At 40.8% G+C, this 23,918-nt stretch overlaps 2 protein-coding genes across 5 annotated transcripts in view; one reads left to right on the plus strand and one right to left on the minus strand.

Moving 5' to 3' along the window:
* The window catches only part of ly75 (lymphocyte antigen 75), a 29,000-nt gene extending 18,914 nt beyond the window's left edge, over positions 1-10,086 (plus strand). Inside the window, exons 22-35 of the mRNA XM_034680176.1 lie at positions 817-925; positions 1,064-1,224; positions 1,320-1,449; positions 1,712-1,932; positions 2,027-2,189; positions 3,519-3,683; positions 3,885-4,007; positions 4,614-4,799; positions 4,896-5,119; positions 5,220-5,427; positions 5,668-5,829; positions 5,923-6,039; positions 7,767-7,952; positions 8,497-10,086. Coding sequence (XP_034536067.1) covers positions 817-925; positions 1,064-1,224; positions 1,320-1,449; positions 1,712-1,932; positions 2,027-2,189; positions 3,519-3,683; positions 3,885-4,007; positions 4,614-4,799; positions 4,896-5,119; positions 5,220-5,427; positions 5,668-5,829; positions 5,923-6,039; positions 7,767-7,952; positions 8,497-8,672 — 2,331 coding nt within the window. The 3' untranslated portion in view covers positions 8,673-10,086. The remainder of the gene's footprint in view (positions 1-816; positions 926-1,063; positions 1,225-1,319; positions 1,450-1,711; positions 1,933-2,026; positions 2,190-3,518; positions 3,684-3,884; positions 4,008-4,613; positions 4,800-4,895; positions 5,120-5,219; positions 5,428-5,667; positions 5,830-5,922; positions 6,040-7,766; positions 7,953-8,496) is intronic.
* Positions 10,087-11,696: 1,610 nt separating this feature from the next.
* march7 (membrane-associated ring finger (C3HC4) 7) lies at positions 11,697-22,988 on the minus strand. Of its 4 annotated transcripts, XM_034680178.1 has the most exons (13): positions 22,870-22,947; positions 22,625-22,771; positions 21,565-21,805; positions 19,820-20,012; positions 17,598-17,744; positions 17,293-17,464; positions 16,148-16,333; positions 14,853-16,053; positions 14,349-14,518; positions 14,170-14,273; positions 13,901-14,005; positions 13,466-13,514; positions 11,697-12,389 (listed from the first exon to the last, which is right to left on the minus strand). In XM_034680178.1, exons 4-13 carry the CDS (start codon positions 20,000-20,002, stop codon positions 12,298-12,300), a joined length of 2,409 nt encoding a protein of 802 aa, XP_034536069.1. In that variant the 5' UTR covers positions 20,003-20,012; positions 21,565-21,805; positions 22,625-22,771; positions 22,870-22,947; the 3' UTR covers positions 11,697-12,297. The 4 variants fall into 4 exon arrangements, with proteins under 4 accessions (XP_034536069.1, XP_034536071.1, XP_034536068.1 ...); XM_034680180.1 differs by lacking the exon at positions 22,870-22,947 and having other exon boundaries at positions 21,565-21,690; positions 22,625-22,766; XM_034680177.1 differs by lacking the exons at positions 21,565-21,805; positions 22,625-22,771 and having other exon boundaries at positions 22,870-22,988.
* Between the last annotated feature and the right edge of the window lie 930 nt (positions 22,989-23,918).

The following is a 23,918-nucleotide window of genomic DNA, read 5'->3' on the forward strand; positions in this document are numbered from 1 at the left end:
AGAGGATCACTTTATACTTTGCTGGAAAAACAAACAGGAACATTTTCAAAAACTGAATTTCCAACAAAAAAAAGACAAAGATACAGGAAATATTATATAATAAATTCAATGTCATTTTATTGAGTTTACATGGTTAACTTAAATCAGTGTGCTTTAACTGTAAAATCATCATTTTATATCTTAAATACAAAACAGTCTGCAGACTTGATGAACATCCGGCCAGAGTGCACGACATAATCCGCAGATTTTTATTCTCTTTTTGTTAGTTTTTTATTTCCAATTTATTTATTGTTTGTTCCTCATTTATTTATTTTTTAAAATAATTTATTAGCAGATTGTTCACATTTTCAATTTATCCTCACCAGTTTTTTATTAATTTATTAATTTATTAATTTATTTAATTATTATTATTATTATTATTATTATTATTATTATTATTATTATCATGAATAGTATTATTATTAGTAGTATTATTATTACGTATTTTTATTATCATTATTATTATTTTTATTACATATGTTTGAGCCATTGTTTGGTTTTCTTAGTTTTGCCTTTTAATTTGTTGAAAAAGTTAATAATAAAAAATAATGATAAATACAAAAATAAAGAAAAGTCATCTCATTGGTCTATTCTGATTGGCTGTGAAGGCTAACTAGTTATTTATCTGCTGAGATGAACATTAAAACAGTTAAAGCCTTGAGTCTGCTCACCGCACACCTCTGAATATTCTTATGAGTGGGACTCTCTTCACTTCCATTACCTCTAAAACAACACGTTAAATAAAGTGATGTCATCTCATCTTCGTCCCTCTTTTAGTGCTACACTGTGATGACCAGCCAGAAGCCCGTCTCATTCAGTTATGGAAACGAAGAGTGTCATTCTCTGAGAGGAACGCTGGTCACTATCTCAGACCAGGTGGAGCAAGGTGAGCTACTAGTTATATGATTAAAGAAGAGAAGCGTGGTAAACACACCGTCATGATTTAGATGATCATTAGTTTAGTTTTTAAACTCAGAGTCGGTCTTTGAAGTCCTCATTGTTTTGCTCCATGTGTGCGTTTCAGACTTCATCACCACTCTCCTGCCGAGGATGATGAACATGGACATGATCTGGATCGGTCTGAAGATCAAACGTGACGACCCTGAGTGGGTGGACAACTCCCCCGTTAACTACCTGAATTTCAACCCCCTGCTCCTCGGCATGCACAGAGCCATCAAAGTCAACGTAAGCGGGAGGACTCACAGTCACAGTTTGATCTAATGTTTAAACATTGTTTGAGTTTAAAGCTTCATTCTTATTCTCTCCTTCTTCTCTGATAGACATTGGATCCAGCCAGTTTGGATCTGTGTGTGTTCATGATCAATAACCCAAACTCTGCCATGCTGGGTACCTGGGACTATTCCTCCTGCACACAGTTTCGAAAATTGGGTGTTTGTCAGCACTATGCAGGTACCTTCAGTCTCAACCCTTCACCCTGCTCTGTTAGTCTGATATTCAACAAGATGTTAACTGAATCAAGTTATTTAATCCGGCATGCTGAATGTTTTATTGAGCTGCAAAGCTGCGTTTAGTTTAAAGCTTGGTGGAGGTGAAATCAAAAATGCAGACTGTCTACCGTCTCTTTCCCTCTTATCTCCAACAAAACAGATCGAGCTCTCAGAGGAATACCTTAAAGTTTCACAGTCTCATACGCCCTCCTTTGTGGTTTCAGATAAACTGGAGGCGCCCAGCATGCTCAAGGAGCCCTTCGATGTGAATAACCACACCATCCTGCTGCTGGCTAAGAACCTGACCTGGTTTGAGGCTCTGGAGCAGTGCAGGAGTAATAAAATGGACCTGGCTAGTGTGTCCGACACCTTCCTGCAGTCCACCCTGACTGTGCATGTGAGCCGGGCTAACACGCCCATGTGGATCGGGCTCTTCAGTGAAGATGTAAGCTTGACATAGAAACAAAGTCTCCTTTATTTTTGCTTTCTACCTCAAAGATTCTTTAAAGTAACGCTGATGTTTGTTTGTTTGTGCTTAGGATGGGATCCATTACCGCTGGACAGACCACAGTCACACCGTGTTCAGCCGCTGGTCCTCTGATGTCACCGGAGGATCGTGCGTCTATCTGGACACCGATGGCTTCTGGAAAGCCACAGAATGTGAGGAGGAGCTCGGGGGCGCTATCTGCCACAAACCACATGGTGAGAAATCAAATCCACACAAACAGCTGTTCTGCTTCCGACTGACGGAGGAGTGAGCTTAAAAAATACATAAAAGAAAGAGAAGATTCTGAAAGTCTCACAGGAACGGTGTTACATTTTACACCATACCTGTTTAGTGTCTGAGGATAAATGTGTTCAGAGTTGGAGAACTTATTGGAGTTATTTTAAGGCTTACTTCATTAATGCAGCTCATGATGTTGGCTGATGTGCTTTAATGTGATTGCTGTGCAAACTTGTTAAAGTGTTCTGATATAACAAGATGAAGTCTTACTGAAAAACCTTTGAGTATGATGAGGTATAACAAAGACTGCATGATTATGAGTAGATACACAGAAACTAGAGGTCCTGGATTGTTTGTTCTGAAGCCAGGTTAAAGGAGGAATTATTTAAACAGTTTATTCATTTTTATATTGTTAGCATTTTAAGTATAGTGACACATATCGATCTTTCAAATGACTGTTTTGGCATATTTCTCATCGAGTGATTCGACCCCTGAGGAGAGTCAAGTATCAAAATTGAAACCCTTATAATTCCTAAAACGATTTTGTTCTTATTTATTTTATTATTATTATTAATTTTATTTTTTATTATTATTAAAATGTGTATAACTGAGCATTATTATGATGTCTTTGAAATGAAATTCGTTTTTTATTTTTTGGGAAAGTGTTACATGTTTTCAGCCATTGCAACTTTTAAAAGTATAACATTTATAATAATTATAATGATAACAATAAAAAAAATAATTATAGAAATAACATTTGTTATTATTATTGTTACTACTGTTTTAATTACTTTTAAGTTTTCTATTATTATTTTTAATAATTTATTTGATGTATGTTTTTTTAATTATTGATATTTGTGTTATTGTCACTTTTAATTAGAATTTGGTCCTTTTGGAAAAAGCTACATTTTTTCAGCTAATGCAAATAATAATAAAATAATAATATTAACGATCATCATAATGTAATTATAATTTTCATTTAATTTTTTCTATTGATATTATTATTCATTTATTTTATTTATGCATTTATTATTATTGTTTTAATGATTATTTCCTTATTTATGAACACTTTTCTTAACAAAGTTACAAAGTGCTTTACACTAAAGGAAAAAAATGTATGGAAGGCCACACAGTTCAAATATGGTTTTAAATTATAAACACTGTTTTATAATCGATACATTTTAAATATTCTTTTCAGGTTTTTAGATCTCTGTGTTGTTTAAAATCAGCTCATTCTCACATCCCTGAAAAACTCTCCTGGTGTACGCTGGCTTTATGAAACATGAACATGTGAATGTGTGTTGCAGCGGAGATCATCACCACACCGGAGGACGTAGCCGTGAAGTGTCCTCATAAGATCAACGGTCCAAACTGGATCCCCTTCAAGAACAACTGCTACTCCTTCCAGCTGGTCGCCTCGAGGTGGGAGGAGTTCGACCAAGGGAGGATTCACGACACCTGCAAAAAACTCCGTAAGGATCTCACATTTGTTTGTTTGTTTGCATGAAGAGGAAGTAACAACACGCAGTGATACCTGTAAACACCTGGTCTCTGTCAAACCTCTTCTTCACGTCCCTTTGTTTAAATCATGTCTTCTTTTTAAACACTTGTGATGCAGAAGTTAAAGACAGATCCAGACTAATGTTTCATGATTTGACGCCTTCATGTTTCAGACGCAGACGCAGACATCCTCACCATCAGAAACCCAGAGGAGAACGAGTTCATCCAGCAGCAGCTCGTCCCCTTTCGGAACCTGGTCCAGTTTGTGTGGCTTGGGCTGTTCCAGGATGAAAACGGTTTGTGTTTTTTTTACCTTTAAAAATGTAAATTAACCACCCTCCAGATTATTTATGCAGCAGATGTGGACACTGAATATGAGAAGTATTAAGGGCATCTTTTAAGTTTCCTTTTTCACTTGCTGTCGATCTGCAGTGTGTTCAATCTAAACTCAGTGAATGTGCTGATAGAGATCCAATCACACTGATTTTCTTGGAAACTTGATCTGACATCAGACGGCTGCACCGGATTATAGACTGTAACTACACCTGCACCATCAAGAAGCTTGCTGCTCTTAACTTGTATAGACGCATGGAGGTGCTGCTATAACCTGAGACTTGATCTTCTTCTCAGTAATCCCCTCAGGAGTAAAAATATTTAGCACCTCTGTTTCATAAGACAGGAGTTAGAGACGGTTGAGACCTTTAAAAAACTGCAAGAAAACTTTCTAATGTGCAAAAAATGACGTCTATTTGGAACATTTCGGTGCCAGATGAAGATCGAGGTCCTGAATAATCCCAATAAATGTGATTTGTTTTGCACATTAGACAGCGTGCAGATTCTTTTCATCTCACATGTGAACATTTCTCAGTTTGAGGGTTAATAGTGATCTTGTTCTGCTGCAGATAACCAGATGAAGTGGTACGACGGCACTAATGTCCAGTACTCTAACTGGGCTAAAGGCAGACCGGATGTGCGCGGCCCGTTCTTGGCTGGAGTCACCATCGACAGCAACTGGATCCTGATCAGCAACCGGATCTTCTTCTCAGAGTTCAAACAGCAAAGCATCGTGGCCTGCAAACTGGACAACGGTTTGTTCTCAGATTTCACATTCAGTCACATTTCTCTGTTTTTAACTTCACTCATAATTTTAAGATCTCACACTCTTTAAACCTTCTCTTCCAAAGAACCAAAACACGAGTACAACCAGTCCTCCAAGGACATCCAGCAGTACGGAAACTTAACGTATGAGGTCATCACGCGAAAGCTGAGCTGGTACCATGCCGTGGAGGAGTGTGAACACCGGGGAGGTCGCCTGGCGAGTGTCCACGACATCCAGCATAGCGCACATGTGAAGCTTATCGCCAAAACAGACGGCTTCCCACTCTGGATAGGACTGTCGAACCACGATGTGAGGGTCTTTTTTTATTAAGACATAAAATCAGGAAAGTATTTAAACATGACTGAACTTCAGACCGGATGGCTAACTCGACGGTCTCTGTCTCGTGCAGGTCAGCGGTCCGGCCTTTGAGTGGTCTGATGGAACAAAGTTGGACTACAAAGCCACGGTCTCTGACGCTCAGGGGAGCTCCGGCTCGGGGAAACAGGAGAGCAGCTGTGTGTACGTAACACCTGCTGGAGCCTGGGTAAAGACCAGCTGCAGCACACTGATCGACGGAGCCATCTGTTACACCACCACCATCACCACCCCATCCCAGAGTAAGACACCAGACTGTTCATGAAACCACACTGCTCCTCTTTGAGGGCACAGTGAGGGGATCAGGCTGCAGGGTCAGTCTGCAGGATCAGTCTGCAGGATCAGTCTGCAGGGTCAGTCTGCAGGGTCAGTCTGCAGGGTCAGTCTGTAGGGTCATTCTGCAGGAAGGATCACAGCTGAAAATCAGATTCATGGTAGGAGGAATGCTCCTGACTGATGATGATTGTGTGTTTGTGAATCAGGAGCCAGACTGCAGGCGGCCCCAGAGTCCAATCACTGCCCTCAGAGTCAAGGCCAGTCCATGTGGGTGCAGCATGAGGATCACTGCTACGCCTTCAACAGCAGCTTCTACAACTACAGCGTGTTCAGCATGCAGCAAGCCAGAGACTTGTGTCAGAGCATGGGTGAGCTGCTGCTGCGTCCAGTACAAACCGTTAACACGTCCTCATGTGTTGATTTGACTCATGCTCAATCCTTCTCTTTCTCTGTGATCACAGACGCTCAGCTGCTGACCATCAAATCCATAGAGGAGAACGACTTTGTGTCACACCACCTGTCTGATGATCCGTTCATCACCAGGAGAGCCTGGCTGGACCTGGACTTTGATTCTCAAGGTAAGCTCAGCTCAGCTTTATTTATGAAACACCTTTCATATGTTCAGCATGCAGCCAAAGAGCTTCACTAAGAACAGTGACAGAAAATAACAACAATAGGTTAAATCAGGGGTGTCAAACTCATTTCAGTTAAAGGGCCACACAGCCCAAGTTGATCTGAAGTGGGCCGGACCAGTAAAATCATAACATAATAACCTATAAATAACGACAACTTTACATTTTTCCCTTTGTTTTAGTGCAAAATAGTACAAGTATGTGCTGAAAATGTAATCAACTATCTTTCTACAAAAACAGTTCTCCATGATGAGTCTCATAGTGGGGCAGAACATTTTACTCTTTAAGCACTGAAACCTGCTGCAAACACACCAAACAAGTTATCAATTCACCTGACACAGAGTGTAATGTTTACTGCAAAAGAACAGAGAGATTATAATAATGATGAAGGTAAAGTTGGCTATCCTGGACCCCTCAGCTCCGAAAGGAACTGTTTGCTTGCTGGACAGTGTTGTATGCAGGGGTATTGTGCTAGTGTTAGTAGTTAGTGGATCATCTTATAGTGCTCTAAAAAGACTTAATGAATCTCAACCGGATTATGCAAACAGCAAGTCATCTATTTTCTCACTTTGAGAAAAAAGTCCCGGGAAATAGTGCTGTTCAGGTGCGCTCCATCAGCACTATGATTGTATGCGACCCTCAGAGGACAAATTTAAAATAGTAGTTACTTTTATTGAAAATTTGCAGTTAATGTCTAATCTGTAATTTTTTCACTTTGCAAAGTTATTCAATGGGCCGGATTGCAACCTCTGGCGGGCCGGTTTTTGCCCGCGGGCCGCATGTTTGACACCCCTGGGTTAAATTATACGAGGCTGAAACACGATGGAGGAAAGGGATATCATCATGATGAAATCATCACAATAAAATTAATAAAATACAATCAGAAAAATCAAATAAAAATAAAGAAAAACTATTACAGTAAAACAATAAAGTCAGATGAATAACAGAAAAATAAAATAAAATCATGACAATAAAATAAAATAAAATAGATATGTAAAAAAAAAACAATAAAATCAGTAAAATACAATCAATAAAATAAGATCAATAAAATAAAATCAGATATATACCAGAAAATAACATTAACATACAATAAAATAAAATCATTACAGTAAAACAATAAAGTCAGATGAATGACAGAAAAATTAAAAAATTAAATCATTACAATTAAATAAATACAAATTAAATCAGATAAACACCAGAAACATCAATTAAAATAAAATAAAATAAAATAAAATTAGATAGAATAAAGTCAAAATAAAAATGATAATAATAATAAAACATTTTATTTAAAAACGCCTTTTTCAGCACTCAAGGAAACTTTACAGAGAGATTAAAACAGAGTGATGCTAAAATAATATAATCTTTGAAAAAGAAGGAAAGCTTTTGAAAGATTTAGAAAACATGACATGCTTAATTAAATTCTGTTTATATATATCAATAAGATTCCCCAAATGTAGTGTTTCTAAAATAACCACATGTGATGATATAAAACAATTGAACTGCTCAAACAGCTTAAAAAAATCATTTACTCTGATTTAGCTCATTGTTGGGTTAAAAGTCCCTAAATATGAACTTCAGGTTTTATTTGTATTAATTGACACCAAATGTAATCTCTTATATCCCTCTCTCTTCCTCCCCCTCTCTCTTCCTCCCCCTCTCTCTCCCTCACTCAGGTAAGCCTGTGTCTTGGCAGGACGGCTCCTCTCTGTCCTACTCTAACTGGAAGTCTGAGGCGACGCTGACGGGGAAGAAGTCGGGGCCTCCCTGTGCCGTCATGATGTCCGGAGATGAAAATGGAATCTGGAATCTGGTGAACTGTGAGGCGAGCCACAGTCGAGTTATCTGCAAAACTGGAGCCAGTGAGTATCCCACCTCGTTAAGGACTCTGATATCTGAACAGCACAATGTTTATATGGTGCAGCATGTTAGCTTAGCTTAGCATGTGGACTGGGACAGAGGGAAACAGCTGGAATGGAAGAGCACAAGAAGATAACAACCAGAGACATCCAAACGCTTTCAGTCCTGGCCGAGAAATAATCTGACACTCGTTCTCCTCTCCACTCCTCTCATATGATCAGACTTCTCTTTCTTTCTTTGAGCTTCAGGGTTTCCTTTAAGTGGATGTGGTTTTATATGTCCTCTAACTTTAGTGGGCTTTCTCAAACCGGTCCCTCTGCACTTCCACTAAACTAACTACTACAGAGTGAGCTCTGATTGAAGTCTCACACACAGCTCATTAAGAGTGAATCTGGAAAACTAAAAGTCATCTCAAAACGTAGTGATGTCTCTGTAAGTTTGTCACCGCGCTCATCATACCTCAGATTTAGTTTCCTTCATCAGATCAGACCTGAGCTCTAACCCAGACCAGCTGACTGACTGACTGACTCCTCTCTTTCTCCTCAGAGTCCTCAGGCTCCCCGGTGGCTCTGGGTCTCTTCATCGTGGTCGTCCTCGCTCTCCTCCTCGCCATCGCCTTCATCATCTACAAGAAGAAGAGATCCTACTTCTCCTCCACCGTCCGCTACAAGAGAACGTTCGACGAGTCTGACACCAACAGTATTATCACCGAAACTGACTGAGCTCGCTGTGTCGGTCGGCCTCAGGGAGATCAGATGTGCCTCCTCTTCCCCCTCCTCCTCTTCCTCCTCCTCCTCCTCCTCTGTGTGTGTTTTAGCCTTTTTTTCAGAATGAGCGGATTCAGCCTTTCCCCCTTTTTTAAATTATTTATTTATCCAGCTCGAGCCGACGTCTTCCTTTGATTATTTGTGAACCTGTAAATATTGTTAGAGAATCGTGTATATTTGCCAATCCAGCATCTTAATGTTTGAGTTTTTTGAAGAGCCCTGTGTGCTACCTAACGTAAACCTGCAGGCTGAAGCTTCTCCTCCTCGCTGGTGATCGACGTGACGAGCGGGACGTTTTTGTTTGCTTCTGTTTTAATTTGTTGATTTGTAGAAATATGCCTCCTGACAGACGCTGCCTCAGCGTACATCAGGGGTTCTTTGCACTGATCCATGAGTCACTCCAAACTACCAGAAACAAAAAAGTGCAAACTAAAGGTACTTATTCTTTTATAAATCAAACTCTTCCATCAGTGTCTTCAAACTTGATCTCAGTCTCGACTAACCGGAGCATTAATCGACTTTTTAAACGTTCACCAAAAACACAAACAAACCTTTTAATCTTCAGCTTCCTCTGAAATACTCACTCAGTGCCTGACTCTATCTCTCTGAAGTATTTAAGATCCATTTCTTACCAAAGTAAGTCCTTCAGATGTCCACAAGCCAAAGGCAGAAATTAAAGACTGGATCTTTAATGTTTACTAAAACGCTCCTCACGCTGAGATCATCACAACATGAAGTCTGCTTTGAGAGACGCACGTTGGTCAGAGTGAAACAAAGTGTGTATAAAGTTGAACTGTTCCTTTAAAGATGTCCTTAATGTGCCTTTAATCGTGTCTTCAGGACAGGTGAGGTCACTGGATTGGCTCATCTTAAATGTAATTTCTGATTCTGTTGATTTTTAATTCCTGATTCTTGTTTTAGTCGTCATCATGTGAACCATGAATCTGATGTCCTGCTGATGAGTCTTAAGATGTGGACTCTGTCTTCCCCTCTAAATGATCCGACGCTGTGTGTTCGTTGTGTCTGTACGTAGATCAAACTCTCCTATGCACTTAACTACTGAGCGAGACGCACTTTAATAGGTCGTATTATGTTGAAGCACAACGAAGCTTTAGAGGTGATGAGACGTCCAAATTGCACTGGCCTCTGCTGTGAATGCTTTGTAAATATGAGCTGTTTGATTTCTGGGGATGAACCAAAGATGCTCTGATGGATTGTTTGAATGTTTTCTTTCTAGAACCGCCCGAGCGCGGCGGGTCGGCTCATTCATATCACGTTCAGAACCAAATGTTAAAGTTTGTTTTAATTTCTCATCAGATCTCAAATCAGGTACTGAAGCCTTTCAATAAAATTTACTGTCTTCAAAGTGTTCTCCTGTTCAGTCATTATTCATTCACTCATGACGTCACCACCAACCACAGACCTTTCTGGAGTCCCTGGGCTCCCTTGTCTCGTAGGTTCCTCTGGATAAGCTGCTACAACTACTACTATCCGTCTCACCACTATCATCTCCCTCTCTCTCTTCATCTCCCTCTATCCCTCTCTCCAACACGGTCTCAGCAGATGTGTGTCTAACATGAGTCTGGTCCTGCTGGAGGTTTCTGCCTGTTAAAGGAAGTTTGTCCTTGCCACTGTAACTTTTTGTACCTAAAGTCTCTAAAAGTAGTATGGGAGGTAGAGCCTTCAGCTCTCAGGCCTCTCTCCTTTGGAATCATCTACCAGTCAGGGTCCGGGAGGCAGACACCCTCTCTACTTTTAAGAGTAGGCTTCAAACTTTCCTTTTTGGTAAAGCTTATAGTTAGAGCTGGATCAGGCTTGGACCAGCTCTTAGTTATGCTGCTATAGGCTTAGACTGACACACTGGGATCCTGTCTTTCCCTCTCTCTCTCCTCTCTCTGCCTGTCTCTTACTTTAACTCTTCCTGTCCCATTAAAGTTACTAACCATAGACCTCCCTGGAGTCCCTGAGCTCCCTTGTCTCGTAGGTTCCTCTGGATCTCTGCTGCTGTGGACTTGCCAGACTCCAGCTGCTACAACTACTACTATTCGTCTCACCACTATCATCTCTCTCTCTCTCTCCATCTCCCTCTGTCCCTCTCTCCAACACGGCCTCAGCAGATGTGTGTCTATAACGTGAGTCTGGTCCTGCTGGAGGTTTCTGCCTGTTAAAGGAAGTTTGTCCTTGCCACTGTAACTTGCTAAATGCTGCAAAGTGCTCTGCTCATGGTGGATTAAGATGAGATCAGACTGAGTCCTGTCTGTAAGATGGGACTGGATCTCATCCTGTCTTGATGTTGGGTCTTTGTTAATAATAGAACATAGAGTACGGTCTAGACCTGCTCTGTTTGGAAAGAGTCTGAGGATAACATTTGTTGGTGCTTGATTGAATATCAAACATCCACAATGAGTGACACATTAAACTGTTAAAAGAAAGATCATTGTCGTCTGAACCTTGAGCTCTGTAGCCTCACAGTAAGAAGGTTCCTGGTTTGAAGCCCCGTCAGTGCAGGAACCTTCTGTGTGGTTTGCATGTTCTCACCACCAGGTGCTCCTGCTTCCTCCCACAGTCCTAACACATGTTCGTCAGGTTAACTGCTGACTCTAAACTACCCTTAGGTGTGTGTGTGTGTGTGTGTGTGTGTGTGTGTGTGTGTGTGTGTGTGTCTCTACATATTAGCCCCTGATGGACTGGACCCTGCCTCTCATTGAAGGCTGAGTTAGGCTCCGCCCCTTACATCCCTGAATAGAATGAGTAATAAAGATAACAGATGGATGGAAGCTCTACTTTACCATGAACAGGAGAGAGTGATGTGTGCATATTTCAACACAGACCTGGAGTTCGTCTCAGCAGCTTTTAGTGGATCAATACCTCCATCATAACCATCAAAGAGAAACCTGTCCTCATGAATCTATGAGCAGCTCCCTGTAAACCTCACCGTGCCTCAGACTTCATCTTATGTCAGGAAATAAGAACACGTGGTTGAAATGGCAGTTTGCATTCAATCTTTATTCTTTTAAGTGAAAGCAAGAAACCAGATTTGTACAGACATAAAGCGTTTCCAAAACACTGAAACATAAAGGAGATCCACGATGGGGTAAGTTCAACATGTCCTCAGTGGGAAATAAAGACATTAAAGGAATAACACCACTTTTTTTATCTTCTCTGTAAAGCATCAGGCCGACCATCACATTTAAAATCCCTCCCTCTCCTCTCCTGCTGTCGTCCCCTCTGCGTCCTCATTAAACATTAAAGCACTTGTGGTATAACAGTTAAAAAGACTTGCATTTTTATTTATTATGATTGAATAAAGTGCACTCGAATAGAAACAGAAATGTGATGGTGTGGACATAAATATTCACGCAAAAGTTCTTTTCAAGTTTGCATATCTGCAAAAGCCACAGAGGCGGACTCGTCCTGCGCGCTCTGCGTTTCTCTCTGCTGCATTCGGATGATTTTCAAAACGTCGAAGCATGAACGGAAAACTGGGTGAGCCACCATCTGGCACGGGGGAGCTCCCCCCCCTGAAACTACAAACCCCTGACCCACATTTCTTTACCCTCATTCTGCTGTTGGAACACACTCAGTACTCCTCTTCCAGATCGTCGTCCAGGTCCGAGAACTCGATGGACGGTCTGTTGTCTCTGAGCTCTTCATCGCTCTCTCCGTGAGGAACTGAAATCCAGAGAGTTTAGATTAAAGTCTACAGTCACAAAATAAATACAGCAATAAAAACAAACAGGGAGGCAGCTGGGATTTCAGAGTGTGATGGAAGACAGGAACCAGACTTCTTCTGGTGAACGGTTTCACAGATTATTACAGAATGATTTGGTTTAAAAGGTAGATTTATATATATTTTTGAAAAAATGACAATAGGGACACCACAAGGAATCAAAGGAAGAGGCAAAAAGGACCTTTCACAAACACTGTTGACATCAGTGGTCATATTTATCACTATTAAGAGGTTAAAACCAGATCACTCAGTTTGTGGTCTGAGGAGGTTTCTGAAGTTTATTTAATGGAAAGAATCACAGACTCTGTGAGGCTACAGAGGGATGTGTTTATTGGAAGGTGGAGCCCTTCCCTGACTGTGTCTGTGAAGTAAAAGACCTTTTTATAATTTTAATTCAATTTATTAACATTTTCTTTTTTTTTTTTTTTATTAAATCAAATTTAAAAAATGTATTCATTTTTTAAAGTTACATTTTATTTTATGTATTTACATTTTTATTTTATGTTTTAATTTAATTTATTTTGTATTTATTTTTTTATTTACATTTAAATGTAATGTATTTATTCTTTTCTCTCTATTGTTTTAATTTATCTAATCACATTATTTAATGTATCTATTTTTTATTTTATTTGAATTTATTCATTTATTTATTTCTTATTTCTCGGCGTTCTTTTTTATTATTTCTGTATTCATTCATTATTTATTCTATTTTGTTCATTTATTTATTTTAAGATATGTCTTTTTTATGTTTTGTCTGTTAGTGTATCATATTTATGAAACTCCGTAACATCAGATGCAGCGGAGATGTATAAATGACTGTTTAAGTTTCCTTAAGTGAAATAAAAACTATGTTAAAATAAATAAGAAGAGGTCAACGCCTGGTTCCCTCAGAGGCTAACGCTGTGTGTGAAACTGATGGCATTAAACATATCACATGGTCGTTCACTCAGAGCAACATATCATCACATTAAACACATCATCACAGCAGAGAGAGAGAGAGAGAGAGAGAGAAACATACTTTGCAGATTGTCCATGTGTTCATGAAGGATTCTCACCAGGTTGAACAGCTGGGGGAGAAAGGGAAGAAGTTTCTCTTTTAAAAGTTTGAACTCGAACACAGATCAACAGTGAGACATTTCAGAGTTATCAGGACGGACTGAAGCGTGTGGGTTAATGTGTGTGAAGACTGAAGAGAGGACAGGAAACACTGAGTCAACTGTGATGACGGCTTAGAGTAATACGATATAACAGTCTGTTTCAGACGATGTTAAAAAGAATACAGCGATAAGATTCAACGTGAAGCAGAGTTATAGGTGAATCTACTTTCAGGTGCGTGCGTGCGTGCGTGCGTGCGTGCGTGCGTGCGTGCGTGCGTGCGTGCGTGCGTGCGTGCGTGCGTGCGTGCGTGCGTGCGTGCGTGCGTGCGTGCGTGCGTGCGTGCGTGCTTTCTTACCCCGGCTGCATCGACGGCTCCCAGGACATCAGAGAACCTCTGCTCACAGAAATGCAGCAGCACAACCAGATACAGACCGCTGCTGATGAACTCATCGTACTCCGACTGAGGAGCAAGAATCAAGTATCGATCAATTAGTCAATCAATCAATCACAAATCAAAGATCAGTCAGCACGCTGTTTTTATTCAGACACACACACAGAGGTTAACAGACATCAAGAGGATCAACACTCTGAATCATGCTTTAAATTAGGTTTCTGTTCCCTCACCTGTACGTGTGTCCGGTATAACTCCTGGATGTCAAAGTTGTCGATATTCAAGCGTAGCTTCTGTTTGCAGAGTTCACATGTCGTGATGGCCTCCAGGTTTGTGCCTGAAAGGAAACACAGTCATTAAATTGTGTCGCTTCAGAGGAATCTGTGAAGCAAAGTGAGACCTCTGTATTTACCCGAGCCGATTTTGGAGCGGAGCCACCTCTTGATGCACTCCTGGTGGACGTACTGTAGACTTCCTGTGCAGCGGCACGGCTGGATCAGAGGGTTGGAGGAAGACTCCTCTCCCATCTGACAGATTCGACACAGGTCGCCTTCCTCCTCGTCGGAGTCCTCCAGCAGCAGTCTGAAGAGGACAGGAGGGCGGTTTATGAAGAGGATGCTTTTCACAACGTCTCTTTTCACATGTAAACACTTTATCTACAGAATAAAACTCTCTCTGTGTTTACAGATCAGATTCATGTCTCACTTCTGACTCTTTGTGATTTAGTGAGCTGAACTGAGACAACTTGACAACTTCTAATCTCATATATGAAAGCTAAACCGTGCTGAAGGAGTTATGGAAGGATCCATGAGCTCACATCACATGATCACATCGTCTGTATCAGTGATGGATAAAAACACCCGTCTGAGGGCAGAGCGTGATAAAAGCACATCCTGTGGTAGATCAAATTCATTACCTCTCCTTGATCCTGCGCAGCTTCTCCTGATCCCCGGTGGAGATCTGCTTCTCCCTCTGCCCCTCCAGCTGGCTGTCAGCAGCGCTCAGAGGACCCAGAGGAGCCGAGGCGTTCTCAAACACGCCGACTCTACGGCGAGGAGAAAACTCGACCGAGGTGTCTTCCAGCTCAGGTAGAATCTCACTCTCAAGTCTGCAGGGATGACCTGTTCCAAATGCCTCCACACCAACTGCTCCTTCCTCCTCCTCCTCTTCCTCCTCCTCATCTTCCTCTTCTTCTTCTTCCTCCTCCTCCTCTTCATCTTCATCATCATCATCCGGTGATGTTTTGTGCTCAAGGTCGTCCCATCTTCTCAGTAAATGTGGTGGATGAGTGTATCCCTCCTCTGAGCCCGCTGCAGAGTGCGTGTTCTCCTCCCTGTGTCTCCTGAGGCGAGCGAGGAGAGGAGGGCAGCGGCTGCGGAGGGAGGAGGAGAGCCAGGAGTAGCTGCTGCCTCCTCCGCCGCTGCTGCTGGTGCTGTTACTACTACCGACGCCAGGCTCTCGCCATGACGCCATCCTGGACCGAGGCAGGCCGCTCTGATACCCTACATTGTTGTTTTCTTGGATAGGAGCGAGATCTGCTCTACGGTTCCTGAGGCTTCCAAAGTTTGCGTCTGATCCTGCAGCATCAGGCTCCCCAGTCGTCCTCGCTCCTTCATCGCTGTCCACGGACTCTCCTCCGGTCGACGGAGTGTCGTCATCGACCGAGCGGACGCTGGAGGAGCCGCTAGAGGAGTCCTGACTGGAGCGCCGCGAAAAGAGACGCGACAAAAGACGTCGAGTGGAGCTTCGGCCTTCCGACTCTACGCCCTCAGGCGCTGGTCTCGGAGGGAGCGTGGCCTCCGGTCGGGAGGGGGGCGGGGCATACCAGGAGGAGTAAGAGGAGGACACACTGGAGGGGGATTCAGGGTTTCCTTTCTGTTCCTGAGATGAGTGGAGTGTGGATGACGTGCCGGAGTAGCGGGCTGAGACTCTGCTGTTGCTGATGTCACGTAACTGAGAGGACGAGCGGTGAGAGGAGGAAGGTGAGAGGTGGCGATTCAGGGAGCTTTCTCTGATGGTGGAGGGAGAGGAGGAGGAGAAGGAGGAGGAGGAGGAGTAGGCAGACTCTTTGGGCCGAGCTCCTTGTGCGTACGTGGAGGTCATCCTGTCTGTCTGATCTGAGGGGAGAGAAGAAATGAGAGAGAGATCAGCTCACGAGCAACAACACATCAACACACGTGGTCACGATGTGTTTACAAACGTCACACTTACACAAAGAGGAAGATAATCCAGATGTTCTGTTTCTCCTCTCCCCCAAACCTGAGAGAGACGGCTCCGTCTTTGTCTCTCGCTCTCTCCTGGACAGCAGCGGATTGGAGGATGAAGATGAAGGCCGGGAGAGTAAACGGTATGAACTCCAGGATGAGTCTAACGTGTCACTTGATGAATCACTTGTACCTGCACAGAGACGAGCAGAAACCATGGAGTGTTTAAGAAATGATTTACAATCTGTTTGAATTTAAAGCCATGGAGCTGCTACCTTAAACCTACATAGTGTTCTGTACATACTTTTATTATCATTATTTTCATTGTATTTGTATTTATATCTTATTTTATATTTCTTCTATTAATATTATTTGATATTCTTAATTATTATGTATAGGAGCAACTTTAATGACTGAATTTCCCCCCGGGATAAATAAAGTATTTCTGATTCTGATTACCTACCAAATGATAAGCTGAGGTGTTAAGATTATCTTGACACTTTATTTAAATGGTAATTCATATAATATATAAAAGTATAATCCCCAAACTAACACAGTACACGTCAATAAAAAAATATTGAACCACAGATCCGAGTTAGGAAACCATTATTTTCCTACAGACTCTTAAATCAAAGAATAATGCATCAACAATTATTCCATGTCTGTGTGTGTTCACATAATCCAGTCAAATCTACATTTATTAAAGATAATCATCTTAGTTTGTTTTTTTTTATTGTGTGCCTTTCTGGTAAATAACTGTTTATTCTTTATTCTTTATGAGGATGTTAGCTTCCACAGTGTGGTTGCTATTCTTCCTGAGGTCCACACAACAGAACTATAAAAATAATAAAAACAATTATTTAAAGTAACACAGTTCCCATAAAAGAAAAATGCAAAAACAGCCAACTATAAAAATAAAAAATGCTAAATCAATTAAGTATCTAAGTAAATAAACAATAAGTAGCTTTAAACAAAAAAAGAATGGAAACAAAAATTAAGTTGTCACAAACGCGTGGCACGAAAAAATAAACAATGCAGACGGTATGTTGCTGTGCTCTCTGTAAACTGCATGGTGTGAAATAATAAGCGGACATGTTGGATCTTGTCTTTTCATCAACCAAAGAGAAAACAGGTTCAAAGCACTTTCTGTACCTCTGCTGCTGCTCAGCCCACTGCTGGAGTACGTGGATCCTGAGGCCGAGGTGCTGTTCATCCTGGAGTATAGTCCTCTGTTGCTGTACGACAGTTTGGCCCTCTTAGTGTCGCCGTCATCGCTGGGGTTCAACAGGACTGAACGCATCCCCAGCCTCCCCTCAGAATCACTCTGGGAAAATGAAGGCAGACGTTAAATCAGTGTGTTTACATGTCACCTCCTCTTGCCTCTGAAAAGTCTTAAATACGTGTGTATATATGTTAGGCTGTATTTTTAAACACATGACACTGTGGAGCTTCAGTACCGGTTTGCTCCTGCTGCTGAGAGAGGATTCAGTCCACGGCCGATCATAAGATCTGCTGGAGGATGTCAGAGAGGAGGGCAACTTCCAGCTGGTGGAGTGACTGTCAGAGCTGCTGTAGTCTCTGGACGACCTCAGGAGACGAGAGTTCTTTAACAGAGAGGAGAGAGATGAACGGTGAAGTTTAAGATCGAACTCATGCTTCAGAAAATACAAACATCATAAAACTATCCAACTGACTTCCACTACAGAGTCATGTCTGTTAGTAATGCATTGACTTCCACTACAGAGTCATGTCTGTTAGTAATGCATTGACTTCCACTACAGAGTCATGTCTGTTAGTAATGCAGTGACTACCACTACAGAGTCATGTCTGTTAGTAATGCATTGACTTCCACTACAGAGTCATGTCTGTTAGTAATGCATTGACTTCCACTACAGAGTCATGTCTGTTATTAATACAGTGACTTCCACTACAGAGTCATGTCTGTTTTTAATGTATTGACTTCCACTACAGAGTCATGTCTGTTTTTAATGTAGTGACTTCCACTACAGAGTCATGTCTGTTTTTAATGCAGTGACTTCCACTACAGAGTCATGTCTGTTTTTAATGCAGAGACTTCCACTACAGAGTCATGTCTGTTTTTAATGTAGTGACTTCCACTACAGAGTCATGTCTGTTTTTAATGTATTGACTTCCACTACAGAGTCATGTCTGTTTTTAATGTAGTGACTTCCACTACAGAGTCATGTCTGTTTTTAATGCAGTGACTTCCACTACAGAGTCATGTCTGTTTTTAATGCAGTGACTTCCACTACAGAGTCATGTCTGTTTTTAATGCAGAGACTTCCACTACAGAGTCATGTCTGTTTTTAATGTAGTGACTTCCACTACAGAGTCATGTCTGTTTTTAATGTAGTGACTTCCACTACAGAGTCATGTCTGTTTTTAATGCAGTGACTTCCACTACAGAGTCATGTCTGTTTTTAATGCATTGACTTCCACTACAGAGTCATGTCTGTTTTTAATGTAGTGACTTCCACTACAGAGTCATGTCTGTTTTTAATGCAGTGACTTCCACTACAGAGTCATGTCTGTTTTTAATGCATTGACTTCCACTACAGAGTCATGTCTGTTTTTAATGCAGTGACTTCCACTACAGAGTCATGTCTGTTTTTAATGCATTGACTTCCACTACAGAGTCATGTCTGTTTTTAATGCAGTGATTTCAGACTCAGCCTCTCTTGAGTCCTTTTTTCACCCAGTCATGTGACTCACCTGTTGATTATTAACATCATTAGTTGGAGATGTTCCTCTACGTGTTCTTTTTTTAGCTTTACGCAGCTTTTTACCTGTTTTGTTTTCCCTCTCCAAACTTTGTCACCATATTTAAAGATTTTCCAGCTTTAACATTTGATCTGTTGTCTTTCACCATTCTTAATTAAATATAAACTTTAAATGATTTGCAAAACATCAAGATATGTGTCTTTAAACATTCACGTGTTGAGTTTATAGAGTTCATCGTGAATGTTCGTGTGGCTAAACTTGGAAGGTAAAATAATACAGCTACTATTTTAAGAGGATTGCTGGAATTGGTGCTCATCTCAGTGATACATTAAATTATGGACAGTGAGTGCTTTGTAGGAGCTTCTTTTTTTCACCCAACATGGACTCTTCTGGAAGGAACAGGAACAACTAGACGGGGCTCAGGCCAACAGTAACATTATCTTTTTAGATGGGCCCCAAAGAGCAGCAGGACTGAAATACACACAGCGTGCACCAAGGAATCTAGGCTGTCCTATAAAAAGACCTCCACAGTGTCTGCTGATGCACCACTGATAACGTAGTTAGCGTCTGTAACACACTCAGAGGGGAACCAGTAAGAAGGGAGATAACTTGAATGCCCTCTCTCTGGTTCAAAGAGACGATGGTGGAGTGAAACACTGTGTGAGGAGGAGGAGGGCACAGGACTGAGAGATGTGTTGTTATTGTTGCTCTCGGCTGTTTTATCCAACTCAAACTCACTCTTTCCACCAAACGTGACCTCTGCATGCACGGATCATTTAGACCAAGCTGATGTTCCAAAACAGACGAGCACCAAAATACAACAAGTGTACCAAGTACATCTTAATTTAAAGTAAAAAGCAGCACAACATTTATCTGAATCATGTGTTTTGAGGGGAACTGTAAAGAAGGAGGGTTAGAGTTTCTAATGTCTGCCCACCTGTTGGTCCAGGTCTGATTTGTAGGCAGGTGATGCCCTCGGAAAGCGATCATTATTCAGCACTGAGTCTCTGCTGTACAGCCTGGTGGAGCCCAGCGATGAGGAGGACACTGATGAGCTGGATGTGTAAGACGGCCTCGAGCTGGACAGACAAAAAGGAAGTCTGTGCGATCTGGAGTCCATCGCGGATTACCTGCAGTGATGATAAATCCAAAGCTGCAGGTGAGAGATGCAATAACAGGAAGAACTTTGAGTTGTAACCCTTGCCCTGCAGACTCGTCTTGGAGGGCCTGTAAAGTCTCAGTGTGAGACCTGAGGAGCAGCAACACTTCGGTGCAGCGGTGTGTGAGCATGTCTGATTTGTTGAGGAGTGCATGTGACCGTGTGACTGTAAACAGTAAATCGTGCCACTGTGCTGCTCCTCGGGCTTGATATCAAAGTCACGGTGCCTTTTTTGGGACTTTGAACTCTGTTACATGAACATGACACTTTAATGGAGCCAGCAGGATCCCCCTGAGCGGTCTACTTCAGCAAACAAGGTGCTCCGGAACAGTTCTGGCACAGGAGGAAGCTTTATTACGACATCCAGTGAAAAATGTTGCATTTAAATATTCAGTATTTTTCAGTTGAAGTATCCTGAAGTGTTACTGCTGCACGTGACCGTTGAGTTTCCGACACAAGACGGTGCAGTATTAGTTACTTCCTGGTACTGATATGGATCCATTGACTTTAGCTTCAGCACCTGTGGTCAAAGATAGATCAGCAGGCCAGCAGCCTGTCACACTGAACTGACCCGCAGTAAAAACGCTGCATAACACAGATCTCTGCACAGCACCAAAACCCTCACACCAAGACCAGCAACAGGGGCTCTGGAGTGCTGCAGGATCACTGAAACATTTATTTAAAAGGAACTAAAACATGCAAGTCATTGTGGAGACTTGTGTTTGTGCGACTGAGTCCGAGCTGATTAAGAGTCTCTTTGCTGCCCTTTGTATTATGTGATAAGCTGAGATTCTGCTTATGCACCAATTAACACAGGCACACACACTCAAACTAATGCAGGGTGTAAAACAAACACCTTGCATTCATTCCTCCCTGTTTTTAACTTCTGCAGACGATGGTCGGTGGAGCAGTGCAACTAAAACACAGAGCACAGCCCCCTTAGTGGTCCTAAAGTTAAACCCACAACTTTTATTAAACAGTGAAATTAAAAACAAACATTATAACACTCAGGGGGGAAGCATGTGTTGCATAGCTGCAGTTATTTTAACTAGTTTAGCTCCATAACATTAAAACAAAAGACCTGCAGCTTCTCACGGTTCATGTAACTAACAGGCTAAACTCCCATGCACTCATATCACCGTCCTTTATCAACCATAACAGTAAGTTATCCTCATGTTAACTTTAAGAGCATCAGGGGAGAGGGACAGTTTAGTTATCGACTTTAACAAAGTGCTTCATGATGCCATGCTGATTGAACATTGATTGATTATTGCCGAATCAGCAGACAGTAAACAAGCTGCAGCTTCTTGATGTGATAGTGTACGGCCATAAAAATGAAGGTTAAAAATCAGCGCTGACTTTGACTTCAAGAGATTAAAACTCACAAATCAAGCCAGGAATCTTACGTCTGATTAGGACTGTGTCACAAATAGTCTTTAAATCAAAGCAGTTATGTTAAAACAAGACAGTAGCAGGCTTGGTTACTGTGAAGGGGTCTTTGCAGGTCTAACTAAAATCCTCACCAGGAATCTGCAGATCATCCAGGATTCTACAGACTTCAAGAAAGAAGAACACGTTTACAGCAGTCCTCAGATCTCTGCGCAGACGTCCTGCGAGTCAAAGCATGGACTCTGACTCTAAGTAAGATCCTTTGTGTAGTATTGAAAGCAGAACATGGTTTAGGGAACCTCCTTTATCAATCTATTAGCTCTGTTTGTGAAAAAGATCCAATCCACTTCATTTATATAGTACTTCAGCAAAGTTCTAAAAAAAAAAAATAATAATAATATAATATAATAAAAGAATAATCAAACACTTTAAAAAATAACTAAAGACACATAAAGAGACTAAAAATACAAGGGAATAATAATAACTTGCAATCACTTCTACTCAATTGTTTCAGTAAATTCAGCTGATCAATGTTTACTTGAATTTTAGTTGATCTTAAAATTCAACCTTCTTCATATGTTAGCTTAATTATGCTTTTTATTTTTATTATATATATATGTTATATTAACTCAACTTAACTTTATTTATATAGCACCTTTCATACATAAAAACATGCAGCCCACAGTGATTCACAGAATAACAGATACAGAAAACAACAGCAATGGTAAAATTATAAAAGGCATGATTATAAATAAAATACTAAAAAATAAAATAAAATCAATACAGTAAAATTAATAAATAAATAGATAAATAAATCGGTAAATTAATGCTAAAGCAATGATTAAAATAATAATTATTAAAACAATTATTAAAATAATAATGCAGTCCAGGGCTAAAAATAAATTATCCTACAGTCATATTTCCCCTGATGCATCTTTCTTTATCCTGTATGTAATATATTTTATATTTTAATGTCTCCTGTTAGAGTCAGGTCTCATGTTTTTAACCGTTATAAGTGTTTAGTTTTAAAAAGCTCTCAGACCTGCTGCATGCTCTGCTTCATAAATAAACCTGCCTTGCCCTGTTAGCTAACGCTAGCTCTCCGTCAGCTACAGATCACCGTTAGCAGTTTAACAAGCACAGGGACAGAGCTTAGCTTAAACATATACAAACTAAATATAATTAAATACTTACAGCCTCCTCTGTGGTCTCTAATATAAAGTAAAGGGATAATCCAGCTGCTGTTTACGGACTTCCACACAGGAAGCTAACTGCTCTGTTAGCTTGTGATCTGGTCCCTGGTGTTGTGGATCGTTCCGCTACATTAACTAGTCTGTGAAGCTACAAGAATCCTGAACGTTTTAACGTTTCTGTAGCAAGGTGTCAGTTAGAATGAAGTAAATGTAGTGAGGTGAAGCAGTGACAGCAGACAGGCTCACCTTTGATTAGAATCCTTTCTTGCTCCAGCTCAGCATCAGGTTCGATGGCGTCTGTGTGTGTTTGTGCTGCTGACGCAGAGGGTCACGTGATCACACTGAGGGGCGGGGCTTAAAACTCTGTTGTCAGGATGTTCAGTCGCCATGTGCACGTGGTCGATCCACGTTTCCGTGTGTACTATTATCACTATTAAATGTTTCCACTTTGACACATTTATGACAATGGTAACATTAATATTCAAACCTGGCAAAGACACCTCACACATGTCAAGACAAATAGCGCCACCACTCGGCTTAAAGTGAAACATGTTTGGATATCATTTCCAGTGGTTCTGGTTTTAATGTTTTAATGTAAACGCATTGAGTTACTATGGAGGGCCGTTTCCGCCAGTGTAAAAAAATCAAATTAAATTAAAATTTCTTTGTTTTTTAGGAAAAGTCAAAAGAAAAAAAAAATAGGTCATAATAATGAGATAGTAAGTCATAACAATGAGATAATAAGTCATAACAATGAGATACTAAGTCAATATTATGAGATACCAAGTCATAATTATGAGATACTAAGTCATAATAATGAGATACTAAGTCAACATTATGAGATACCAAGTCATAATTATGAGATACTAAGTCATAATAATGAGATACTAAGTCAACATTATGAGATACCAAGTCATAATAATGAGATACTAAGTCATAATAATGAGATACTAAGTCAATATTATGAGATACTAAGTCATAATTATGAGATACTGATTATGAGATACCAAGTCATAATTATGGGATACTAAGTCATAATTATGAGATACTGATTATGAGATACTGAGTCATAATTATGAGATACTAAGTCATAATTATGAGATACTAAGTCATAATTATGAGATAGGTCTAAATGGGCTTCATTGTGTGTTCTGCTGCAGCTACAGTTTGAAGGGGTTGAGACAAAGCTTTGCAGACCTTAATGCCTTTATAGACTTTCAGTTGCAAACGTTTGGCAAGCAACACAGCTACAGTTGGACGCACCAAATATGTTGGATGGCCAGAATAATTACAGA

Source organism: Notolabrus celidotus, chromosome 3 (genome assembly GCF_009762535.1).
Source record: "Notolabrus celidotus isolate fNotCel1 chromosome 3, fNotCel1.pri, whole genome shotgun sequence".
Classification (NCBI taxonomy): Eukaryota; Metazoa; Chordata; class Actinopteri; order Labriformes; family Labridae; genus Notolabrus; species Notolabrus celidotus.